This window comes from Enhydra lutris, unplaced genomic scaffold, assembly GCF_002288905.1.
Source record: "Enhydra lutris kenyoni isolate GAN:26980312 unplaced genomic scaffold, ASM228890v2 scaffoldscaffold9, whole genome shotgun sequence".
In the NCBI taxonomy this organism is placed as follows: domain Eukaryota; kingdom Metazoa; phylum Chordata; class Mammalia; order Carnivora; family Mustelidae; genus Enhydra; species Enhydra lutris.
Genome location: NW_019154093.1, coordinates 60,801,260 through 60,824,501, shown reverse-complemented (window position 1 = coordinate 60,824,501; position 23,242 = coordinate 60,801,260). Strand labels below are relative to the sequence as shown.

Below are 23,242 nucleotides of genomic sequence, written 5' to 3'. Positions count from 1 at the left end.
CTGAGGGTGAAGCTTCTCTTCTGTGGGCTTACCTTGTGATGATTGCTGGTGATCTCAGCAAAACCAGAAATGGGTTAGTCCATATTTACTAGCAAAGGTAAACTAGGCTTTCTGGTTCTAGTTCAAAAAAACCAAACAAACAACTCTTTCCATCTTCCCCTAAGTGTTGTCAGTGATAAAATTTGCTTTTTCAAACCAGTTTGTGTTCTTGAAAAATCCACTACCTAAAGACCGTGAAACAAATAATACATTGTAGATACTAATTATGTGCCCATATAAAAAAAGGAATCAAGTTTAACTTTCTTTGCAGAAAAAAAAATTCCATACAGAGATTTTTTAGGGCTAAATTTCAAGGGACAAATTAGCCCTTTGACATGTAATTTGGACATATGCATAGCTCAAGAGTAAATAAAACTCTTGGAGGAGGGGCGATTGAATGTGTCCCACTGACTGCCCAGAGTTAAAAAAACAAAAAACAAACAACAAAAAAAATCCCTTTAAACAATCCTGAAAATAGTCCTCTCTTGAAGACCCCAGAAGTAACTCAGCCTTATATGGACATTTTCTCGTCCCAGTGTTAAATCAATTGGATGAAACTTGATCTGGACACTTTTCAGCCTGGCTGTGGTTGTGAATGAGCCATTTCATGTAGGAAAGATCACACAGCAGTGGTGAGAAGTGTTTAAGTAGTAGACACAGTGTGGGGAAAACCGCATCTTTTTAACTGAAGAAAGCAGGGAGATCATGAAAGGGGAGTTTGGCCCCCTGATCCTTCTGGGATCTCAGAAGTGATAAATAACCTTTTGGACCCCTGCCAGAGAGACCAGTCACTAACACCTCTTTTAGATTGATGGAAGGCTGCTGGCCCAGAGTTTAAGGAGCCTAGCTCTAAGAAGGATGGCAAGGTTCCCTAGTGCTCATTAATTTGTGATTATCTATTGCCAATGCATATAATGAATATATTTAAAATAGAAATATGTTCTACTCTTTAAGAAAGTCCTTCTTGAAGGCGCCTGGGTGGCAGAGTGGGTTAATAAGCCTCTGCCTTCAGCTCAGGTCGTGATCCCAGGGTCCTGGGATCTAGCCCAGCATCGGGCTCTCTGCTCAGCGGGGAGCCTGCTTCCCCCCCTCTCTCTCTGCCTGCTTCTCTGCCTACTTGTGATCTCTCTCTCTCTCTGTCAAATAAATAGATAAAATCCTTAAAAAAAAAAAATCCTTCTTGAAATTGAAGGATCAAAGTACAAAATGCAGGAGCCAGAGTAGCTAGGTTTGGCTTGGAACTGGAATGCCTCTGCAAGTCACCAAAATGCATACATTTTTCCATCGCTTGAAATGTAGCCCTGAGAATCTCACTATAGGATTTATTTCCAAAAAAAGTCAAACTTGATTCTTTTTTAATGTGGGCACGTATTAGTATCTACAGGGCAATCTTTCAATAGAAATACAAGAAAATACTCTATGATCAGGGCAAGTCCTTAGCATGTATTTCATGATAAGGAAGCTAGATAGCTTTATGTGAAATTCAATCCATTATTCCTAATTCATATACCAATCTTAAGCTTTGATTAGACACTTAAAAACATCAAACAATTTTAAAATATAGGAATAAATCCACGTGTAGAATTTCCCCAATTTATGTGTCCTTTCGTAAGGACACATACCCACGTCCAAAAGGTTGGAATCAGGTAAACTTGTGAAACTCTGATCAAGTCACAAACACTGAGGTGGGGGTGGGTAAGGGATTAACATTGTGTGAGAACAGAAAAGTTGGGAAAAGTCCAGACTTCCCTTGTTTGGCAAGCCAGAAATACCATGAGAACAGCTGTTTTCCTGGTGTTCTGGTTTCCACTGGCATTCATAACCAAATGTGCATGGAAATAAAAACCAGGGAGGAGAAAAACCCCCAGGCACAAAAGCCCTACAGTTTTCTGTCTTTTGAGCTGAGATTTAGGTCAGCTTGTCCACTTCTCACTCTTAAGCACATTTTCTCTCCCTGTCTCTCTCTCACATACACACACGTGCGTGCGCACGCACACACACATTGTCTTTCACACTCACTTATTAAAACTACCCTCCCCACCCCACACCAGTCACTTCCCACAGCACCGTCTAGGAAACAGAAAAGTAAGGAATATTTTAGCTTTAAAAGAGAAACAAACAAATACTATTCCTGTCTCATAGTATATTTTTTTACTTAAAAAAAAAAAAAACAAAAAAACAGGATAAGTGTTCACAGAAACAATGGCCACTGCCGCGGTCCACACTCCTGTCCTGGGACCTGCTGCAGCTGCCCAGTGATTACCTATTCTGCCCCCCACAACACCCTCTGCCCTCTGCACTTAGGGACAGCCTTACCTTGCCCTCCAGAATGCTGCAAATGTACATGAGAATGGTTCTTGGAATCCTTGTCACAGTGATTAAAAATGACCCTTTTATGGCTGTTCCTTGATGGTAGCGGAAAAGAATGGAAAGAGACCAAAGGATTGGGTGATCAGGAGGGTCATTTTTATTTCTGGGAAGAGAGGAAAAAAAGACAGCACTTAAAAAACACCATTTAAAACTTCTCTGGTTCAAATTATCAACAGTGATGATTTATAAATGCAATAAGCAGTAACGCAATAAGCATTTGGCAAAACTTTCATACTCATTGGTAGCGAAGGTTAAATTATTTCTTGGACTGACTTCTTGTCATGCCGCTCAATGCTACAAATAAAACGGAAAATTAAAAAAAAAATACTGAGGAATGAAAATAAACAAGCTTCCCTCTTTACCATGCCTCCCCGCCCCCAAATCCTGTAAGTTTTCTCTTAATCTCATTTTCCCTTTCAGAAGTTTAATTATATAATCATTTCCAAGGTCTACATGACATATGTAAAAATTGCCAGCATTGGCTTGGTGATTAAAATCACCACCAAATCATGTGACCAGGAAGGGCAGCCACAGGGACACCAGTGAGCTCCAGCTTGACGTGAAAGGGACAGAAAGTTCCGGCTCCCGCACAGCTCAAGGACCCTAAAATCCAGCTGATTTCTACTCTGCTCTTTAAAGGTCACTTCAGTGTAAATCATTTCTGGAACGTGTCATGACACAGCAACCAGGAACGCAAAAGCCAGTCTCCCAAGCAGAGGGGAAACAAAAAGTGAAAAAGAACAGAATGGGCACAGCCTTCACCCTACCCCAAACCTGAAAGATAAAACAAAGGAGGGAGGGCTGGCGCCACCCCTCCCCTGACCCTCTCAATTCCCGCTGGTGCCAGTTCTAGAAAATGAGGCCCTTTCCGAGAAGCCACCTCTGATTCAAGTGAAGCTTGGTTACTTCATAATGGATTATGCTACAACTCGCTCTGGTTGCTAATAAGTCACTATGAATTAAGGTTTTGACAAGAGCCTAGGTTTTGAGGGAGAAAACGGAATGTGGCCAGAAATGTCTCAAGAGCTGGCAAAAGGGCTGTATTTTGCTGTTACTGAAATCATCCAGGAAGGAAAGGAGAACCCGAAAGTCCTATTGGGAGCAGAGGACCCATGATCCAGTCGCCCCACAAAAAGGATGATGTGTGTTTCAACTCAGTATTACTGAAAATAGGAAATACCAGGGAAACTATTGCTGATATGAATTCATGCTGGTCTGATAAACTAGAACAGTGGTATCGGCCAGGAAACTCTGACATGGTTTTTCCCTTTCCTCAGCTTTTTTTTTTTTTTAAAGGAAGAATGTTTACTTTTCCATTTAGGAGATTTATGTGCCTTAGAACTTATTAGAGCATCAAGAGGATACAGGGAAAAGAGGACAGCACCTGCTTTCTATCTGGTAGGGAAACAAGTGATTCACAGGCCACTGTGAGGGGGGCTCTGGGGTCTGGTCCTCTGGGTGTTGAAGTCTCGGCTTCAGTACCCTCGTTCTGAGAACATTTCCTTGGGAGGGGATCAACCATTTCAGGCAGCGGCGTGACTGCTGTAGTCTGTGACACACTCTGGTTGTCACTCGAGGCTCTCCAGGGCTTGGTTGGAAGAAGATGCCTCAGTTCCAGAAGTTGGGTTATCATGTGATGAGAGAAACAACTTAAAAAGAAGGCCCTTCCAACTCAGTCTGGCTCGTGGAGACAGGAGTCATTAAATACACCCCCCCACCTGCCCCCAATTAGAAATCATCCTACAGAAAAGGGTTAAACAAGTAGAGTGTCTCTGAGGCCTCCACCTTCTCTTCTTAGACCTTTCTCCATGTTCAAAGGTAACATGCCCTGCCATGCCTCCCTGGCTGTGTTTGTGGCCACGACCTTCATCTCTACCTCCTTCACAAGCAGCAGAACCTGCCCTCAGGAAGAGGACCTGATGATATCCGATGAAGCTTAAAATGATACTCATCTCTGGATTTCACGGTATTCTGAGAACTGGCTTGCGGGAGGGCAATGCAGCGCTGGGCGTGTCAGGCAACCTGGGGCTGAGCTGAGGAAGCCGGGGCCTCCTGGCAGGTCTGCCCTGTGTCGCCAGGGCATACTGCGTGTGCAGCACCTTCCACCCCGCTTCTGTGGCAGTGGCATAAGGAAGAGTTGGTGAGAGTGAGAGTGCAGGTGACTCTAGGATGCTTCCCCCCCAGGCCCCGGGACCCGGCGTCCCCTTCCTTTTAAACTTGTGGCTGTCCTGTGGAAGCCAGATCCCAGGACACCACGGCAACTCAAGGCGCCAAGCAGAGGCTCTAACCGTCCCCTCCATCTGGGTCCTGTGGCGGTTTTGGGTCACAGCCCACTAGGGTTGTGCGGCAACCACTCGTCCCTCAGACAACATGGCATCAGGCCAAGCAAGCAACTTCAGGGTCCCAGAGGCAAGTGTCAGCTGCAGGTGGCTCCGGCCAAGGGCTGAGGACTCAGCAACAGTATGAGGGTGTAACTCTGTGCAGAGGCTCCTGGACAAGGACCAGCCTGAATGGGAGGGACGGCCGCCAGTATAAATCCGGTCCCCAGCAAAGGGTTGCTGTGTGGTCCCCGAAGAGACCATCCTTTCCTGATGTTTCTTTCAGCAACATCACCATACGGTCCATCTTTCCAACTCTCCAGAAAAAGGAGATTGTCTTTATTATGAAGAACAGGATTCTGTAGCCTTCCCCGGTGACGCTGACTAGGGTTAGGAAACCCATCTGTCTCCCACTTAAATCCCACAGGCTCAGCTATTCACCCAATCCCCTCGCTGCCTTCTCAGCCAGTCGAGAGCAGCTGGAAACCATCTCTGGAATATCTGAAATCGATGATGAAGTCATGCCTCAAGCGTCCCTTCTCCAAGTTGAACGGTTCTAGTTCCTTCCTCTCACCACCCCTAGCCACATCTTTACGGCTCTCTGTGGACCCCTCTTCAAGTGAATGGTTGTAAAAGAGAAATTTTACAGGTCACTGTATCCTGAACGCTTGATGGTCTCTGTGTGATGTCTTAGCTCTCACGATGCTTACATGCATGACAAAGATGAACGCAGGCTGGCTAACCCCCACCCCCACCCCCAGAGTGCAGGCCAGGACATGAGATCTTGTCAACCGTGGGATGAGGAAAAACCTTAAGGTTTCCAAAATTTGGCACCATGTAAAAAAGAAAGCAGAACTCCTTAATAAAGAAATAGTGCTCTAAGTTAGTCGACATACGTTTTGTTTTTATCAAAGTAGTATGTAAATATCTTAAGTCAAATAGCACGAGGCTAATGAGAGAAGTCAGGAGTTTGCTTTCCCCACTGCTCATTTTCTTTCCCTAGAGGTCATACGTTAGCTATTTCTTCTGTAACTTCCCCCACACTTCCAAATTACATGTTCTTTCTGCCGTGTATTTTTTTCTGCTTCTGATATTGTCTACTGAATTCTCACTCTTTTTTTTTAGAGGTGGTGGGGAGGGGCAGAAGGAAAGGGAGAGAGAGAATCCCAAGCAGGTTCCACAAGCAGCCAGAGGCCAGTGTGGGGCTTCATCTCACGACCCTGAGATCATGACCTGAGCCAAAACCGAGAGTCAGACACTCAACTGGCTGAGCCACCCAGGCGCCCGACTTCTCACTTTGAAACATGTCTGTCAATTGTTTATCTTATACAACCTAAACATTTTCCCATTCTCTCCTTCTTATCAATAGATTTATATTGAAGTTTTTAGAGTTTTTCCTCTGCTTTATTGAGATATAATTGACATAAGACATTCTGTAAGTTTAAGGTATACGATGTGTTGATTTGATATATTGCAAAATGGTTACCACCACAGCACTAGCTAACACTTCACTAGCTAACACCTCCCTTACGTCACAGAATTACATTTCTTTATTGTGGTAAGAGCATTTATGTTCTACTCTCTCAGCAACTGTCAAGTATATAATACAGTCTTATTAACCACCATCACCATGCGGGACATTAGATCCCTAGAACTTATTCATGCTAACTTGAAGTCTGTACCCTCTAACCAGCATCTGGCCATTTCCCGCAGCTGCAACCCCAAGCCCTATTAGTTATCACTCTACTGTTGCTAAGTTTCTACCATTTTGGCTTTTTTACATTCTGTATATTACAGTATTTATCTTTCTCTGACTTATTTCGCTTAGCACAATGCTCTCAAGGTCCATCCACATTTTCACAAATGGCAAGATTTTCTTCTTTCTCATGGATGATTAAAATGCCATTGTGTGTGTGTGTGTGTGTGTGTGTGTGTGTGTGTGTTTGTGGTACCACATCTTCTTTATTTAGTCATCTGTTGATACTTGATCAACATGTGGGTTGTTTCCATAGCTTGGCATTGTGAATAATGTTGCAATAAACATGGGAGTGCAAATATCTCTTTGAGATCCTATTTTCATTTCCTTTGGATATATACCTAGAAGTGGGATTGCTGGATCATAAGGTAGTTCTATTTTTAATTTTTTGAGGAAGCTCCATACTGTTTTCCATGGTGACAGCACCAGTTTGCATTCCCACCTGTAGTGCACAGGGGTTCTCTCTTCTCCACACCCCTGCCAACACTTGTTATCTCTTGTCTTTTGATGACATCCATTCTAACAGGTGTGAGATGATATCTCCTTGTGGTTTTGATTTGCATTTCCCTGATGATGAGTGATGCTGAACACCTTTTCATGTACCTATTGGTTATTTGTATGTCTTCTTTGGAAAGATAATGTATGTTGTTCCTCTGCCCATTTTTTAACTGGATTTTTTAAAGAGGCGAACTTTATTTGTTTATGTATTAAATCTGTATATTTCTTGTTTCCTTTTTTTGAAAGATTTTATTTTAGAAAGAGAGGAAGAGCGTGCTCATGTAAGTGGGCGGGAAGTGCAGAGGGAAAGAGGGAGAGGCAGAAAATCTCAAGCCGACTCCATGCTGAGTGAGGAGCCCGACGCTGGGCTCTATACGAGCCTGAGATTGAGCCCTGAGATGAAACCAACTGCCTAAGCCACTCAGGCACCCCTTTGCTTATCTTCTTTTTTAAAGATGTTATTTACGGGGCTGCCTGGGTGGCTCAGTGGGTTAAGCCTCTGCCTTCAGCTCAGGTCATGATCTCAGGGTCCTGGGATCGAGTCCCACATCCCTGCCTAGCAGAGAGCCTGCTTCCTCCTCTCTCTCTCTCTCTACTTGTGATCTCTGTCAAAAAAATAAAATCTTAAAAAAAAAAAGATGTTATTTATTTGAGAGAGACAGAGGGAGAGCACGCGTCGGGGTAGGGTCAGAGGGATAGGCAAACTCCCCGCTGACTGGGAACCTGACTCAGGGCTTGATCCCAGGACCTTCAGATCATGACCTGAGCTGAAGTCAGATGCTTACCTAAGCCACCTAGGCACCCCTATTTATTTTTTTAGAGAGAGAGAAAAACAGAGCATGCATGAGTAGGATATGGAGTAGAGGGGCAGTAGGAGAGGGAGAAGGGAATCTTAAGCAGGCTCCACAAGTGTGGAGTTCAGTCTGGGGCTTGATCTCATGACTCTGGGATCATGACATAGGCCAAAATTTAGAGCCAGACACCGCATCAATGAGCCACCCAAGCACCCCTTTAGTGGAGTTTTGTCGTTATTGGATTATATGAGTTCTTTATATATTTTGGATATTAACTTCTTATGAGATATATGATGTACAAATATTTTTTTTCCATTTCATAGGTTGCCTTTCATTTTGTTTTGTTTTGTTTTGTTTTTTACTGTGCAGAGGAGCTGAACAATCTATACCCTGAAAACTACAAGACTTTGATGAAAGAAACTGAAGAAGACACAAATAGATATTTTGTGTTCATGAATCAGAAGAATTCATATTATTAAAATATCCATACTATCAAAGCCATATATAGATTCAATGCACTGCCCATCAAAATTCCAATGACATTTTTCACAGAAAAAGAAAAGGCAGTTTTAAAAATTTGTGTGGTATTACAAAAGATCCTAAATAGCCAAAGCAGTCATGAGAAAGAAGAACCAGCTGGAGGCATCACACTGAATTACGCTACAAAGGGGTAGTAATCAAAACAGTGCGGCACTGGCATAAAAAATGACATATAAATTGGTGGAACAGAATCAAGAGCCCAGAAAGGGAAAAGAATAGTCCTTTAATAAATGGTGTTGGGAAAACTGGATAGCTACATACAGAAGAATGAAATTACACCCTTATCTTACACTACTCATAAAAATTAATTTGGAGTGGTTTAAAGACTGAACCATAGCAACTGAAACCATTAAACTAAAGATAACATAGGGAAAAAGCTCCTTGACATTGGCCTTGGCAATAATTTTTTGAATATGACATAAAAGCACAGCCACAAACGCAAAAATTAATAAGTGATAATAAAAAGCTCTGCACAGTAAAAACAAACCAAAAACCAAAACACACACACACACACACACACACACACACACACACACACACACACACACAAAACCCCCAAAAACAACCCACAAAATGAAAGTCAACCTGTGAAATGGGAAAATTTATTCCTAAGTATTTTATTGTTCTTTTTTTTTTTTTTTTTTTTAAAATTTTTTTTATTTATTTGACAGAGAGATCACAAGCAGGCAGAGAGGCAGGCAGAGAGAGAGGAGGAAGCAGGCTCCCCGAGAGAGCAGAGAGCCCGATGCGGGGCTCGATCCCAGGACTCTGAGATCATGACCTGAGCCGAAGGCAGCGGCTTAACCCACTGAGCCACCCAGGCGCCCCTATTGTTCTTGATGCTATTGTGAATGGGATTGTTTTATTTTTCAGATATTTTGTTGTTCTAGAAATGCAACTGTTTTTGGTATGTTGATTTTGTATCCTGCAACTTTACTGAATCCACTGATTAGTCTTAATAGTTTTTAGTGGAGGTTTTAGGTTTTTTCTATTTGTAAGATCGTATCATCTGCAAAGACATTTTACTTCTTCCTCTCTGATTTGGTTACCTTTTATTTCTTTTTATTGCTCTGGCCAGGACTCCCAGTACTATACTGAATAGGAGTGGTGAGAGCAGGCACTCTCGTCTTGCTCCTGATCTTAGAGGAAAAACTTTCAATCTTTTACCACTGAGTATGTTTCGGTCAATGTTTAGTGTTTACAATTATCAGTACATTAGCAACACTTGCAATGATCCAAGTAGTATTTTCTTTTTTAAAAATTATGTATTTATTTATTTTTGTTGGAGTATAAACCAAGTAGTGTATTCTGATTACAGTTCCTTTCCTATACAACTTCTGGGTTTTCCTGAAGTTAGTAACTGTTTCACATTTTTTATTTGCTTGGTTTCTCTAGGGTTTTATCGAATACTTCACCAAAGTATAAATATTTTCTCTACTTGTTCAAACATATCTGGTATTCTCTTAGTTTCCTTTTTCTTTTTTTTTTCCCTTGGAGACATGCCTCTGGGAGCCCACTGCTCTTCTGCTCCTCCTTGGACTGGGTGTTTTTTATACTTGCTTCATAGCTACCCTCCTGGGAACTCCCTGTTCTTCTTTACTGTGTTGGATCCCATTTCCTGAAACTCCTAGTTTCCTACCTGGCTTACTCATTCATTTCAGAGACCACCCTCCCTAAGAAAGGAGATGGGGAGCAAAATATTTTGGGATGTTGCGATCTTGAACATGACTTTATTCTCTTTTACCCTTGACTGATACCATGAACAGGTACAGAATTCTAGTTCTGAAAATAATCTCTCTTTCAAACTTTGAAAAGTTTGTTCCATTGTCTTCCTTTTTCAGAGCGGCTGTTGAACATCAGACCCCATTCTAGTTTTAGATCCTTTGCCTGTGATCTAGTTTTCCCTTAGAAGCTTCTGGGATCTTCCCTTTACTCATGTCCTCTCGCTCTGGGAAATTTTCTTTGATGACTTCCTCCTTTCTCTTTCCTTTGTTCTCTATTTCTGGAACTCATATTAGTCAGATGTTCAGTCTCCAAAATGCATCCTCTAACTTTTTATCCTTCCTTTATTTTCCATCTTTTTGTCTTTTTGCTCTACCTTCTGGAAAAATTCTTCAATTTTATATTTTAATCCTTCAGAAGAAAAATTCCACTTTCTCAGTCACATTTTTAATGACTAAGAGATCTTTTTTCTTTTTTTGTACTTATTTTATGGATGCAGTATTCCTTTGTTCTGAGGATATTACAGGTTTTTCTATTTTTTTTTTTTTGTAGTTTTCTTCTGCTGTCTGCATTGTCTTTATTTTCCCTAAATTCCCTTTGTTTTGTTCATTTTGGTCTTTTGCTTTACTAGAGGTTATCTGTGAATGTTGAATCATCATGGCTATCAATTCTTATTTAAGACTGAGGAGCTATAGCGTGAATAAGTATAGCGTGAACTGGCGGCTCTGTATGAGGGGTGACATTTGCCTGGTGAGTTTCACTGTTCAGTCAGGGAATCATTTCATTAGGGGACCCCTCCCCCACCATATGGCATTATCTAGGGGTCTTTACTCTGGGTTGGTAATTTCTCCAAAGAATCGCCTAATCTCTTGCGGGGGGATATCAACTTGGCCATCAACATCCTAGGAGCTGAAACACCGAATGCCCTCTGGTGGTGGCCGTGGGGGTCCTCACTATTCAGTATTTAGGCTTTTACTTATGTCTCCTTCTCTCAGTACAGAGCCTTACCCCCAGCCTCAGCTGTGCCAGATACCCAAGTCTGGACCCTTTCTGGTTTACCCCTCCAGAAAGCAAAGATCCTGTCTCCTGCTGTTTGGAGAAGGGGCCCTGGAGTTTAACTGTTCCTTAGGAAGACCTATAACTAACCTTCAAAAGTACATTTTATACTTGAATTCCTGCCCATCTAGGGTTTTTTTTTTTTTTTTTTTCACTCAGATCAGCCTGTCTTCCTTTCACCTCTTCTCCCAGCCAACACACACAGACGAGCCTGATCAGGTTTGTCTAGTGGGCTCAGTTGCTACTCATCCATACTCTCTTCAGCTTCCAGCATTTGGTTGATATTGCTTTTCTCTGTCGTTTCCTACTGTCCCTGTACGTTTATGCCTCCTTCATTCTTTCATGGTTTGCGGGGAGGGGAGCTGGAGTAGGAAGAGAGATTAGAGGTCCAGGTAGACACTCACTAGAAGTCCAAACCAAAAGCCCCCGCTGAAAATGCTTCGGTTTTGTGATTCTAAGGTAACACAAAAATCACTACTGTCAGACAGGTGTCGCCTGCTGGCCAACATGGTTAGAATAATCTTTGTTCCCGTACTCAGGAGCAAGCAGCACATGCCACCCACCTCTAGTGGCTCAGAGGTTCTCAAAGCGAAGGCCTACAGGCCCGGTGTGCATCCCACGGTCTCTAATGATGAGGGCTCCCAAACAGCACCCCCTGTATTAAAACCCACAGTGCTCCTTATTGTCGGGAGGTAATTGCTCATTGGGATGAATCATCCCTGCTTGACTTTCTTACCCCCACGAATATTCATGCTTATCTGCTCATTTGGTCTGAGATCAGAGGAGGATCAGCCCTATAGGGAATAAACTTCCTGTCCGCAGTCCAACCCTGTCATTGTCCTGGCCTGTTAAGTTGGCCTGTGGTTTTATCTTTACCCTGTGGAGAGTCACACACACACACACACACACACACACAAATGAGGTAAAAAGTTTGGGTGTGTGTGTGTCCTCAATTATTTTGATGAGGTAATGGGGTGAAAACACTTAAATAAGTATCACGCTGAACAAAGAAGCAAGTAATTAATTCACTAGTACTTAACAAGACGAACACGGACTGTATTTTATAGTTGCCTACAATTTCCTTAGGGTTTAAAATTATTTTCCAAGAAAACGTTTTCCACATTTTACATAGGATAAAAGAACGCTCAGAGAACTTACTGCAGTGTGTTCCAAACAGATCAGTAATTTTCTTAGGTTTGAAGTCAATAAGAACGGATATTTACATAAGTCAAACATTCCTTTCAGACGTCTTTCAATTCTAAGCAGTAGGATTACGACTCTGTTTTGCTTCCCTCTGAATTTTCTAGCTTAAGGCGAAAGAGCTTGGAAATGCGACAGATTTGAAGTATAATATTTCTTTTCACCATCAAATAAGCATCCTGGTCCAAATTTGACCTGAGTCTTTGATGCCTGCCAATCCCTTTTAAAACTCCAAAGTACTTTTCGTGATACCCGACATGAAGCACGTAGACCAGTCAAGGGCAGTAACCCGCTAGACCTACCTGTTGAAATAGCAAGTGACCAGCGCCCCAGCTACCGTCATGAGCTGGCATGCAAGGATGAATTCGCTGGTCCAGATGAGGCCAATTAAATGGTACCACCACATGTACCGAATGCCTACGAGAGGCTGATATTCCACTTGGCCACCTTCAATAACCCGTGCAGCTCCTAAAGTTTAAAACACAAACATGCTTTACACCAGTGTTTGCCAAAGCACGTAAGATGGTTCACTAGGCCACTCTTTCTGATGGCTGGCTGTTAGCATTCCCTGGACACAAAGATACCAGAGTAAAGTTGGAAGCATCCAACCTCATTTGAGCTCTTCATAGCACACACAGAAAAATGGGACACAGGTTTAACTTCTGAGTACTAGCAATAACCATATGCATAATGACTGATGGGTAGGCAATTTGCCAGACACTTGACCTATACTCTAACACTCATCCCACTCTGCAATTATGAACACTGAGGTGTGGAAGAGCCAAGGAACTTTCATAAAGTCTCACCCGTTCATGATTAGTGGAAGGAGGAGATAAACTCTGACACACTAGATCCTAACATCTATGGTTTTTCTACCACACCACTCTGTGATGAAAAAAACTTGTTATTAGGACCATAGCTGCTAGGATTATATTCTAGAACCCTGCTACCCCCCAAATTTAGAGTTTATAAATGAGACAAGACTCTCCATTTATTTCTAAGGGATTCATTTCAGATCAAGGGCAAACTCTTCTAGCGCATTTAAAATACCTACTGGGTCTCAGTGTTAACGTAGGTTTATATCTCAGCCTGAGCTGGGTAAGCTAGTTAGTCTCCTTAGGTATAATACCCATTTCCTGCTGGTGGGTTTGAATGAGATTACATGGTAAATGCTTAATATAGGGCCTGGTCCATAGAAAGTTCACTCCGTATGTGATAATGATTTTATTAAATTTCAGGAGCTCAATACTGGAGTAAACCAGGCCAGGAGGGTCACCCCAACAGGGCTCTGCCTTTTATATGGCCAGTCCGTTTGACTTACCCTCATCTGAGGAAGGCCCCAAATAAGCTCTGCAATTCAATTCCATTCAGGTTGGATTTAGTAAATCCAAATCCCAGCTCCGTGGCTCGGCGTGATTTCCAGATGTTTCTCCCACTATGTATTTAAAATTATTGTAACTGTACTAACTACAATCCTAAACGATCACAAGTCAGAAGATGGGCACTTCCGTCTTTAGCAAACCTACAACCTGAATGACATTTAAGGACTGTTTCATATTTTCTTTCTTAGGTACAAACTGGTTTTAGGTTCATAATTCCTGTGTCTAGAGACATTCACAAGAGGGTCTCTGTGGAGGAAGTGGGAGAAGGTAATAGTGACGTGAAGCAACCGGATTCCACGGACCGAGGCCGGCCTTCGGGCTTTAGGCCCTGCGTTCTGCTGAACAAGAGTCACATTGTGAGAAACAGTGGAGCAGCCTGATTTACACAGAAGTTAATATTTGATTGAGCACTGGGCTCTTCCTGCCTGGGAGGCCATCTCTTGTTTCAGGTATGGCACTGAGAAATGCTTATGCTTTTCCAAAATGGGTGTGTTTCAGAAAAGCATTCCCTGCGCTAAAGGAGGTGAGCCCCTCACCACTAATGACTAATGCACTGAGGTAGATCAGGTCGGGGGAGACTTGGAGAATCACTTCATGGAAGGTCAGAAATGACTAGGGCCAGCCCACAAGCACACTCTACTTCCCGCAAGGTCAGGTCCTGGGGAGAGACGGCAGTTTCGCAAGCACAGGCCTAAAACGTCACACATGGTTTGGGGGTGGAGAATGTTCCCACAGAACAGGAGGCATGCTTGCTTTGACAGATGAAAGGTAAATACGGAGCGCTGGCTGCTAAGCGTGGGGGGCGGTCTCTCTTCTTGGCTGCCCTACACCATCAGGGGCACGCTCACACATTCGGGCTCGGCACACTGATGGCTATAGCGACTGGAGAGTGGCCAAAGTGGTAAGCCCAGGTTCATACAAGCCGTCCACCCCTCAGCATTTTCCAGAGAAGCAGAACCCCTATGTTATTTTGGTCACTGCTGTTTTAGAGTATCTTTGTCTCCGCCACCTTCTTTGTTCCTCTGGTTCAGCTATACCGGGCTGTTTTCAGTCTTTCCTTTAGGGCAGGGTTTCTCAACAAACCAATTCACATTTTGGTGCAGATAATTCCTCGTTGGGGCTGTGGGGGGCTGCCCTGTGCCTTGTGGGATGTTTAGCATTCATTCTGGCCTCTGCCCACAAATGCCAGGAGCAACCTCCCTTCCCTCCTCCACTTAGGACAGCCCGAAAGGCCTCCAGACACTGCCAAATGCCACTTGGGGGGACAGACCTACTTCTCAAAAACCTCTGCTTTACAGCAAACAATCTCTGAAAAATCAGGCGGCTCAGGCTTCAGGCTGAAAGCCTAGGAAACAGTGGTTACTGCCTGTGGGTGGGGCAGGCACGTTTATGCGCGCAAGACTGCCCTCTCCTGGATGGCAGTGTCAGTGCAGGCAAGAGCCCTCCATCAGGACCGGCAGCTTTGTGGAAGACTGACACTGGAGCTATCACTCTTGTGTTAAGCGGAACTGGACTTCAGATAGATCCCAAACTATGACGATCACAGGGATGATGGTGCAAAGGGCACTGAACTCGGAGAGGACTTGGTCCCAGTCTCAGCTTTTGACACATGTGATAAGCAACCTGGGCCTCTGCTCTCTCATTGTCCAGATGAATAGGGTGGACAAGACAAACCCTGAGGCAGTAGTTACAGCCTTGGGCTTGAGTCCCACAGGGTGAGATTCATATCTCAGCACTGACCCCTAATGGCTGACCAGCCTCGGGCAGATTATGGAGCTTTGTAACATCTCTGTTCCACCTCTTGTAATCTGAAGACACTAACACCAACTCCTTGCATCCTTGGCAACCCTGTCCAGTCTTATGACCTTGAGTGCCGTACAGGCAGCTGTTATGAGGATTAAGTGGCTAAGACCCTGGGAAAAGTGAGTACGATACAAGGTTAGGTATAACCGAAAGACAGGTAGAGAGAATTCCAGCTCTGGAATTAACAATATTTATTAAGCATCTACTACTTGTTGGAATGATGCTGGACATTAGCCACTAATGGGGGGAATATGAAAGACGCGAACAAAGAATCAGAAAGAAGATACCATCTGAGTGACTATCAGGAACTCACATGTTGCTTTATTTGTCTACTCACCTCCCCTTCTTCTGGACTGTTTGTAAGTCCTCCTTGAACCTCTAAGGGTCCCCCCCTCCCCTTGTTGCTCTCTGTCAATGATCTTACTTTTGGTTTCTCTGAGGAAAGAGGAGCAATCAGAAAACCTCTGCCGGGGCCTACCTCCAACATCTACTTGCTGTCAGCAAGAGCCCATAGCCCGACCCCCACTTAATGGGATACACTGTCCGTGATCCTAAAGCTAACCCTTCCTCTGGATCTCCTCCTCATCTACTGATGACAGCTCTTCAGCAATTCCCCTCCCTGCTTCCTTCATTCAAATGTACCTCTTAATGGAATCATTAACCATCTCTCATCTTTAAAAAAGCAAAACAGGGGCGCCTGGGTGGCTCAGTGGGTTAAAGCCTCTGCCTCCGGCTCAGGTCATGGTCTCAGAGTCCTGGGATCGAGCCCCACATAGGGCTCTCTGCTCAACAGTGAGCCTGCTTCCCTTCCTCTCTGCCTGCTGCTCTGCCTACTTGTGATCTCTCTCTCTCTTTCTCTCTGTTAAATAAATAAATAATCTTAAAAAAAAATAAAAAACAAAACAAAAACCAAACCTTCTCCTGACTCTACTTCTCCAGCTTCCTTGCCATTTCTCTGTTCCTCTTTAAAGTTTTTTTTTTAAGTTCATTTATTTATTTTAAAATAATCTCTGTACCCAAGGTGGGGCTCAAACTCATGACCCTGAGATCAAGCACTGCTCGCTCTTCTGAGCCAGCCAGGCGCCCCTCTGTTCCTCTTTATGGCCGAATTCCTCAAGATGGTGCCTACTTACTCATTTCTATTCTTTTCTCCCTCTTTCCCTTAAACCCACTCTGATCAGGATCCACCCCTGACCTCCAAACTTCTCTAAAGCAGTTTTGTTACGAAATTCAGTGATCCGTCCTCAATCCCTTGGGTCTTATCTCGCTTAGCCTTAGCTTGACACACTGGAGGCCACTCCCATATCCCTGAAGCCCTTCCCCCACACTCCAACACCGCACACCTTCTATCCTCCGGCCCACGGGCTGCTCCTGGTCAGCCTCATTTCTGTTTTCCTCCTCAGCTCCTGGATCCTTCACCGCTGAAGTTCCCTAAAGAACAGCCCTTGGATTTCCACTCTTCTCCCAGCACTCATTCTACTCTCATGGTTTTAAAAACCATTTCTAAAACGCTCCCAAATTCCCAAATGTGGCTCTCTAGATGGGACCTCTCCAGAAACTTCAAACTCAAACAGCTAACCTCCCACTTGACATCTCCAGCTGGCTGCCAGAAAGCTGTCTGGGTTAACATGATCAAGGCTGATATGATGTCTCCTAACATGCTCCTCTCAGAGTCTTGCCCGGTCTTGGCTGACGGCAGCCTCATTCTCCCATTCCTCAGCGTCATCTCTAAATCTCTTCCCTTCACACCCTCTGCTAATGTATCAGGAAATCCTTCAGAACAGCCAGGGAATCTGGTCTGTCCCACCTCGCCCATTATTATGCCAGCACCATCTCTTCCCTAGATGACTGCTGTTAAAATGTAAGTCAGGTCATGTTACTATTCTGTTTAAAACTGGAATGACTTCCCACCTCAGATTAGAACTAGAGTTCCTATAAAGGCTACAAGGCCCAAGGATTTGACCCCATGCTCTCTCTGACCCCTTCCTGACCTATACTATCCCTCAACCACCCCCACTCCAGCTGAACGGGTCTGCTTGCTGTGCCCCCAGTACCCTTGCCTCGTGTTGGTCCCTTTATCCTTGCCTTCCTTTTGCCAAGAACATTGTCCCTCCCTTTATATAGGTCGTGGCTCTGCCCTTACCTCCTTCAAATCTTTGCTTACATATCACCTTCTCCGTGAAGCCCTCCCCAGTCACCAAGATTAAAATTGCACTCCCGCTCATTCCTCCTCCCTGCTTTAATTTTCTCCATACCACTTATCAGCTTTTAATGTACTATAAAATTCACTTATTTAATTTAATGCCCATCCCCCCTCTAGCTTCCAAACTAGAAGGAAAGCTGTATCTCTAGCAACTGTTTAACAGGTCAGATATAGTAAATGTTCAATAAATATTTACTGAATGAACAAATGAATGAATGAATCAATCTTCCTCAATAAATCTAACAAATATATCTCCAATATATTCTATATCCCTAATATATCTTACTATAGAGACCGGAGATGATTTTCAGGATATCATCAGTACAAACGGGGAAACTCATCATGAAGCTAGCCATACGTCCAGATATTATAAACAAGCTTTAAAGCATTTCAAAAGATCAAGGTGATACTCATGATCATATACATGGCAGTTTCTCAAGGAAGGCAAGCCAGCCAGTGGGGATAACTTCCCAAAGGAAGCAGGTCCAACTTGGAAGGGCTCAACCTTCTAGTCATTCTGTGCACTGTCCTCTTCCAGCAAGCTGGCTCAAGTGTCCTCCTGACATCCGTTCTTGCCTATGTCTCCCACTGGCTCAGCTTCTGCTCTGACAGCATGAAGAGGAAGGGAAAAGAGAAGAAAATCTCACGGCCATTGAGTCTGTAATTTACCAAGTTCTTTCTAAGTATACGTCTCATTTAATACAGAGCTGCTGTGAACTCACCTACTGATTCAGGATACACTCATTGACTCACTGAGGGGCTGCACACTGGGGTAAAAGACCCAGAAAGAAAAAGACATGGCCCCTGCCCTCAAGATGTCCATACTCCAGGAGGATGGAACACACGAGTCATTGTCTTGCATTATTGTTCTTCGTAGGACTCATCACCATCTGACATACAAATATTTACTTATTCCCTCTCTGCCCACTCACTAGGAGTTCTGTCCTATATCTCTAGTTCCCAGGGCTGCAAGGGAGAGCTGTTGAAAGAATGAAGAGTATAAAAAATGCAAGGAAAATGAAGAAGCAATATTAAGTATGCCTGGTGAACTTACAGATAGATTTCTAAGAACTACAATGCTCAAAACCATTCTTGGAGAATGACTAGATTTTCAAGCGGTTTGGGGGTAGAGAGTGGGGTGCAGGTTGTGAAGAGATGTTTCCAGATGAAGGCATGGCAGGTGCAAAGGCATGGATGTCCCTGCAGACTGTTCTCCTTTGCACCCTCCCAAAGGGCCCATAAACTTCAAAAAAGCAGGGACTGTTTAAAATCTCTTTTGTGCAAGCTCCGTCTACCTGTTCCTAGGACAGGTCTGGGCTGCTAGGAGACGTTATTTTCTAGATGTCTCGGAACTTAAAAAAGACAATTTTCTTTGAAACTGTGTTCTCAAATATGCTAGGCAGGGCAGAGAGTAAAGCTGAAGCTTGGTACCAGATACTCTAGGCGACAGGAATTCCCAACATAAGGAACATATATAGGCCCTTATTTGCAAAGCAAAGCTCTGGTACCATCTCAGCCTCCTCACATCCCCGTAAAATTTCCATTGCCAAAATGGGAAAAGGGAAGCATGGAGGAAGGCCAGACCCTGCCGAGATCCTGGGTCCCTTGATTCCAGGCATGGCCCTTGGCCCCACTGCATCCCTGTGATGACCTTTCTAATTACAGCACACTGGGAGGGGAAGTGACCCCCCCGCCAAGACAGGCTTCCTCCACTGTCGACTCTGGGGTTTCCAGGCCACCCTAATGGTGTAATGAGCCCACATGGGCTCCTTCCAACCTGCCACCTGCACCTGCTGGCTTCCCAAGGTTATCACAGTTTCACTTTTCCCTACTGGATTTTAGTAGTTGTTGTCACATGGCTGGTGGCAGACAGTTTCTAATGGCTAACCAGTGTCACAGGTGGAGGGCTTTAATTCAGTCTGCTGAAATGATCCCCAAATAAGCCAGAATTTGTCGACTAGCACAGAGACTGATTTAAAGCCTCTAGAGAAATAGCTCATCAGGGCAAAACCACCCAAGTTCATTTTTTCCTGAATTTTTATTTTCCTTTTTACACATTAAGATTTTAGTTTCTTTCTTTCTTTCTTTCTTTTTTTTTAAGATTTTATTTATTCTTTTGACAGAGAGAGTGAGCACAAGAGGGGGAGCAGCAGTCAGAGGAGAGGGAGAAGCAGGCTCCCAGCTAAGCAGGGAGTCCAGGGCAGGGCTTGATCCCAGGATGCTGGGATCATGACCTGAGCCGAAGGCAGACGCCTAACTGACTGAGCCACCCAGGTGCCCCAAAATACCAGTTCATTCAGCCACCTGACATGATAAAAAGCTCCCAACTATTATCCACTGAGGACACTCCCCACCACCGCAGCCACACTGGGCACCAGCTGGACAACTAGAAGGTTCTATAATTCCCTGAGGGGATGTGAGGGGAAACAATCCGTCTGATCACCCACATCAGCTTCTTTTCACAAGCTCAGACAGCAGCTCCCAGTCTCCCACAAGTGCAGCTGGGATGTCTCCTGAAGGTCAAAATGACATGAAGCCAAGAAGTGACCCGCCCAGACCCAGAGCGGTGGCTCTGGCATGGAGTGAAAAGTTCTTTGAAAACAAAGGAGTTCTGTGCACCTGAGTTGACCCACAGGTGAGTGGAAAGGAGAGTCAGGTGGCTGAAGGGGACAGTCTGGTGTTTAGGTTGCCCAAGCCCAGGAAGGAGGGAAGGACATAGTTCTCTGCGATACCTCCTCTCCTGTAAAGTGGAAGGTCTGCTAGCACGCATGCCTACGTCAGGTCCCAGGCACCTGGTTTTCCTTCCTGCCCTTCTGTCCCTCACCCTCTGGCCTGGTTTCCTCCGTCCACTGACAGAGAATGGCCACACTTTAGTACCTGACCTCCCAGACGGCTCCAGAATGCTGTGCTATCTTTGGCCCCACAGAATCCCCTAACCTGTCTTCCTGCCTCTCCTGCTCGCAGCTCTGCGGCAGATGCCATTTCATGCCCCCGGGGCCCCGGGCACAACTTGGGCCTAACGGGGAACTAAAGGGACACCCCACTGGGGGCTCACCCCTGAGTCAGCCCTGGGATATGCTCCTCCCCACCTGTACCCCCAGCTCCCAGGACTGGCTCTCTCCCTGTCGTCTGTGACCAGGTCCTCTCCTGGGTTTGCTTGTGACCCCTAGTGAATCCCCCTGGGCTTCTTTCTGTTATCTTCTGATCTGGCAATTTCTAGCCCATCCTCTGAGAAGCCTTCCCTGACTCCCAAAGCAGGGTAGAGCCCCGTTCCCATGCTCTAGGAGCTCCCCAAAATTCTCCTATCATGACATTCATCAACCTTCATTAAGAGCACACATTTCATTGTCAGTCTGTCCTGCTGGACTCTAAGTACTGTTAGGAGAGGACACCATTCCTCCCCAGTGCCTTGCCCAGGGCCTCGGCCCCACAGTGTTCCCCTAACATTTGTGAAAAGGCAAGAACAAATGAATGGGCCCTGCCCCCAAGTATGGTGGGTTAAGCACAGTCCTTCAGCCAGACTCACAGCCCACAAGGACAGGAGGGGCGGCTACGCCCCAGGGGCTGTAGGAGGACGGAAGGTCCTTCCCTGGTCCTGAGTCATACTTCCATGACATCACCCTTTCTCTGGGGATTCTTTAGGGCACCCTTTCTCTGGGGATTCTTTAGGGGTTCCAATACCACCGTCCAACACCCCATGCGCCATCCCCACCGCTCTCGGCCACCCGTCACTCCCAGCCCACCCTGGCTGCGATCTCCAGCCCTTTCCTGTTGTCCTGTAACCACAGACCCCAAACACAACACTGTGCCCAGGCCACATCCGCCAGCCAGTTACTGTGGCCACAGCACTGCTCTGACTTGACAGACAACTGAGGAGGCCCCCTCTGTCTCCCAAACACCGGGGATGTGAGATGGCAGAGTGCACATGGGCTCCACCCCAGGGTTCTGGAACCAGAGAGAGCCTCGCACTTCCTCATGGGGTGACCTTCCACAGAGTGCGCACACAGAGCCTCAATTCTCTTGCTTGGAACTTGAGCATAACAAACACAGGACGAGGGGCACTGCCATGCTTAAAGCAGAGAACATAAGAAAACTCCTGGCATGCAGCCTTGAATTGGGCACTGTTCAACAAATGCTTGTGCTCCCACACGTCCCAAGGCCACTGCCCTCCTTTCTGACTGTGACGGAGACTGCTTCAAGGGAGCAAAATAGAGCTGTTCAGTGTTTTCTAGCTGAGACTTCCAACTGTCCCACAACATCTGTTCTCGCTTTTTCTTGGCAGTAGAACCTCTAATTTTTTAACTGCTAATGAAACCCTCACCCGTCCTCCCTCGCAGGAAGGTGCTGCTGTGTCATAAGGCTCTTGCTGGTCAGGTGGAGGTGAACGTGCCGTCATGACTTCTAGGAGGGCTGAGTGAGGGAGGGGACACTCATCTTCCTTCCTGCCACCTACCCAATGCCTGGTGTAGGATTCGGTTGGAGCCTGAGTGTCCATTTCAGCTACCGGATGGAAGCAAGTGGGAGAGGAGATCAGCCACAAGGTGCTGAGATGAAGTCGAACACACGCACCTAGGTCCTCCATCTCTAGAGGACCATGCTGGCATGGGGCTCCTCCTTGGGGACTTCATTTATGTGAGAGAAATGACCTCATACCATATTTAAGCCACTGGTTGGTTGAGTCTTCTGTGACTCCCAGACACACCTCATCCTGACTGATTATAGTCCTGGTTCATCCTGGGTAATTATTCTGAGTTCACTGTAGGTCTGCTGAGAACTTCTAGAGGACAGGAGAGAGTGCTCCCACAGCGTCTCTGGAGCCGGAAGTAGGGGCTATGCCTCCCAAGGAGCCTACTGACTGACCATCTTGAAGGGTCAGCTGACTCCAGAGAGAGGGAAGAGAATCTACCACACAGCAGTTGCTCTTACAGATCTGACCGGTGCTGATCAAGGACAACGTAAACTTGGACAAAACAGTAAGGAATCCTATTAGCCTTGTTGACTTGCCATCTGCTGTGGTTCTTACCCGTCTGCGATGGTCTCAGAAAGCAACTTACTCTTTGGTACTCCCGTCAGAGTACTGATCGTCTGAGGTGAGAGAAGTTGGCAAACTGCCGTGGATAAAATCTGAATCCTTCTTTCTAGAGACTTTTGTACATATTGTAGCCTTTTTTTTTTTTTTTTTAAGATTTTATCCATTTAGAGAGAGAGCACAAGTAGACAGAGCAGCAGGGCAGAGAAAAAGGGAGAAGCAGTCTCCCCATTAAGCAGGGAACCCGATGTGGGGCTCGATCCCAGGATCCTGGGATCATGACCCAAGCTGAAAGCAGCTGCTTAATCAACTGAGCCACCCAGGTGCCCCATATTGTAGGTTTTCCGAAAGCTCTTTCAGTCCCCACCGAATTTATTCTCTCTTGAAACAAACCCAGTTTCTTGAAGGCCAGTGTAGAAGAGGAAAAGGATTTTCCTGCTTTCCTTCATGACAGAGCCCTGGCACCATCACTGTTGTTATCAGACACCTCTAGTTCCATGGTCCCTATAAAAACAGGCCAATGGCTCCAAAA

The 23,242-nt window shown here is 45.1% G+C and overlaps 1 protein-coding gene across 6 annotated transcripts in view; it reads right to left on the bottom strand.

Moving 5' to 3' along the window:
• Nucleotides 1-23,242, bottom strand: part of LOC111143353 (solute carrier family 44 member 3) — a 95,952-nt gene that overhangs the window by 34,783 nt on the left and 37,927 nt on the right. For all 6 annotated transcript variants that reach the window (XM_022497037.1, XM_022497038.1, XM_022497039.1 and 3 more), the window contains 2 exons: nucleotides 12,596-12,761; nucleotides 2,356-2,512 (listed from right to left, as the gene is read on the bottom strand). In XM_022497037.1, the coding sequence (XP_022352745.1) occupies nucleotides 2,356-2,512; nucleotides 12,596-12,761 (323 nt within the window). The remainder of the gene's footprint in view (nucleotides 1-2,355; nucleotides 2,513-12,595; nucleotides 12,762-23,242) is intronic.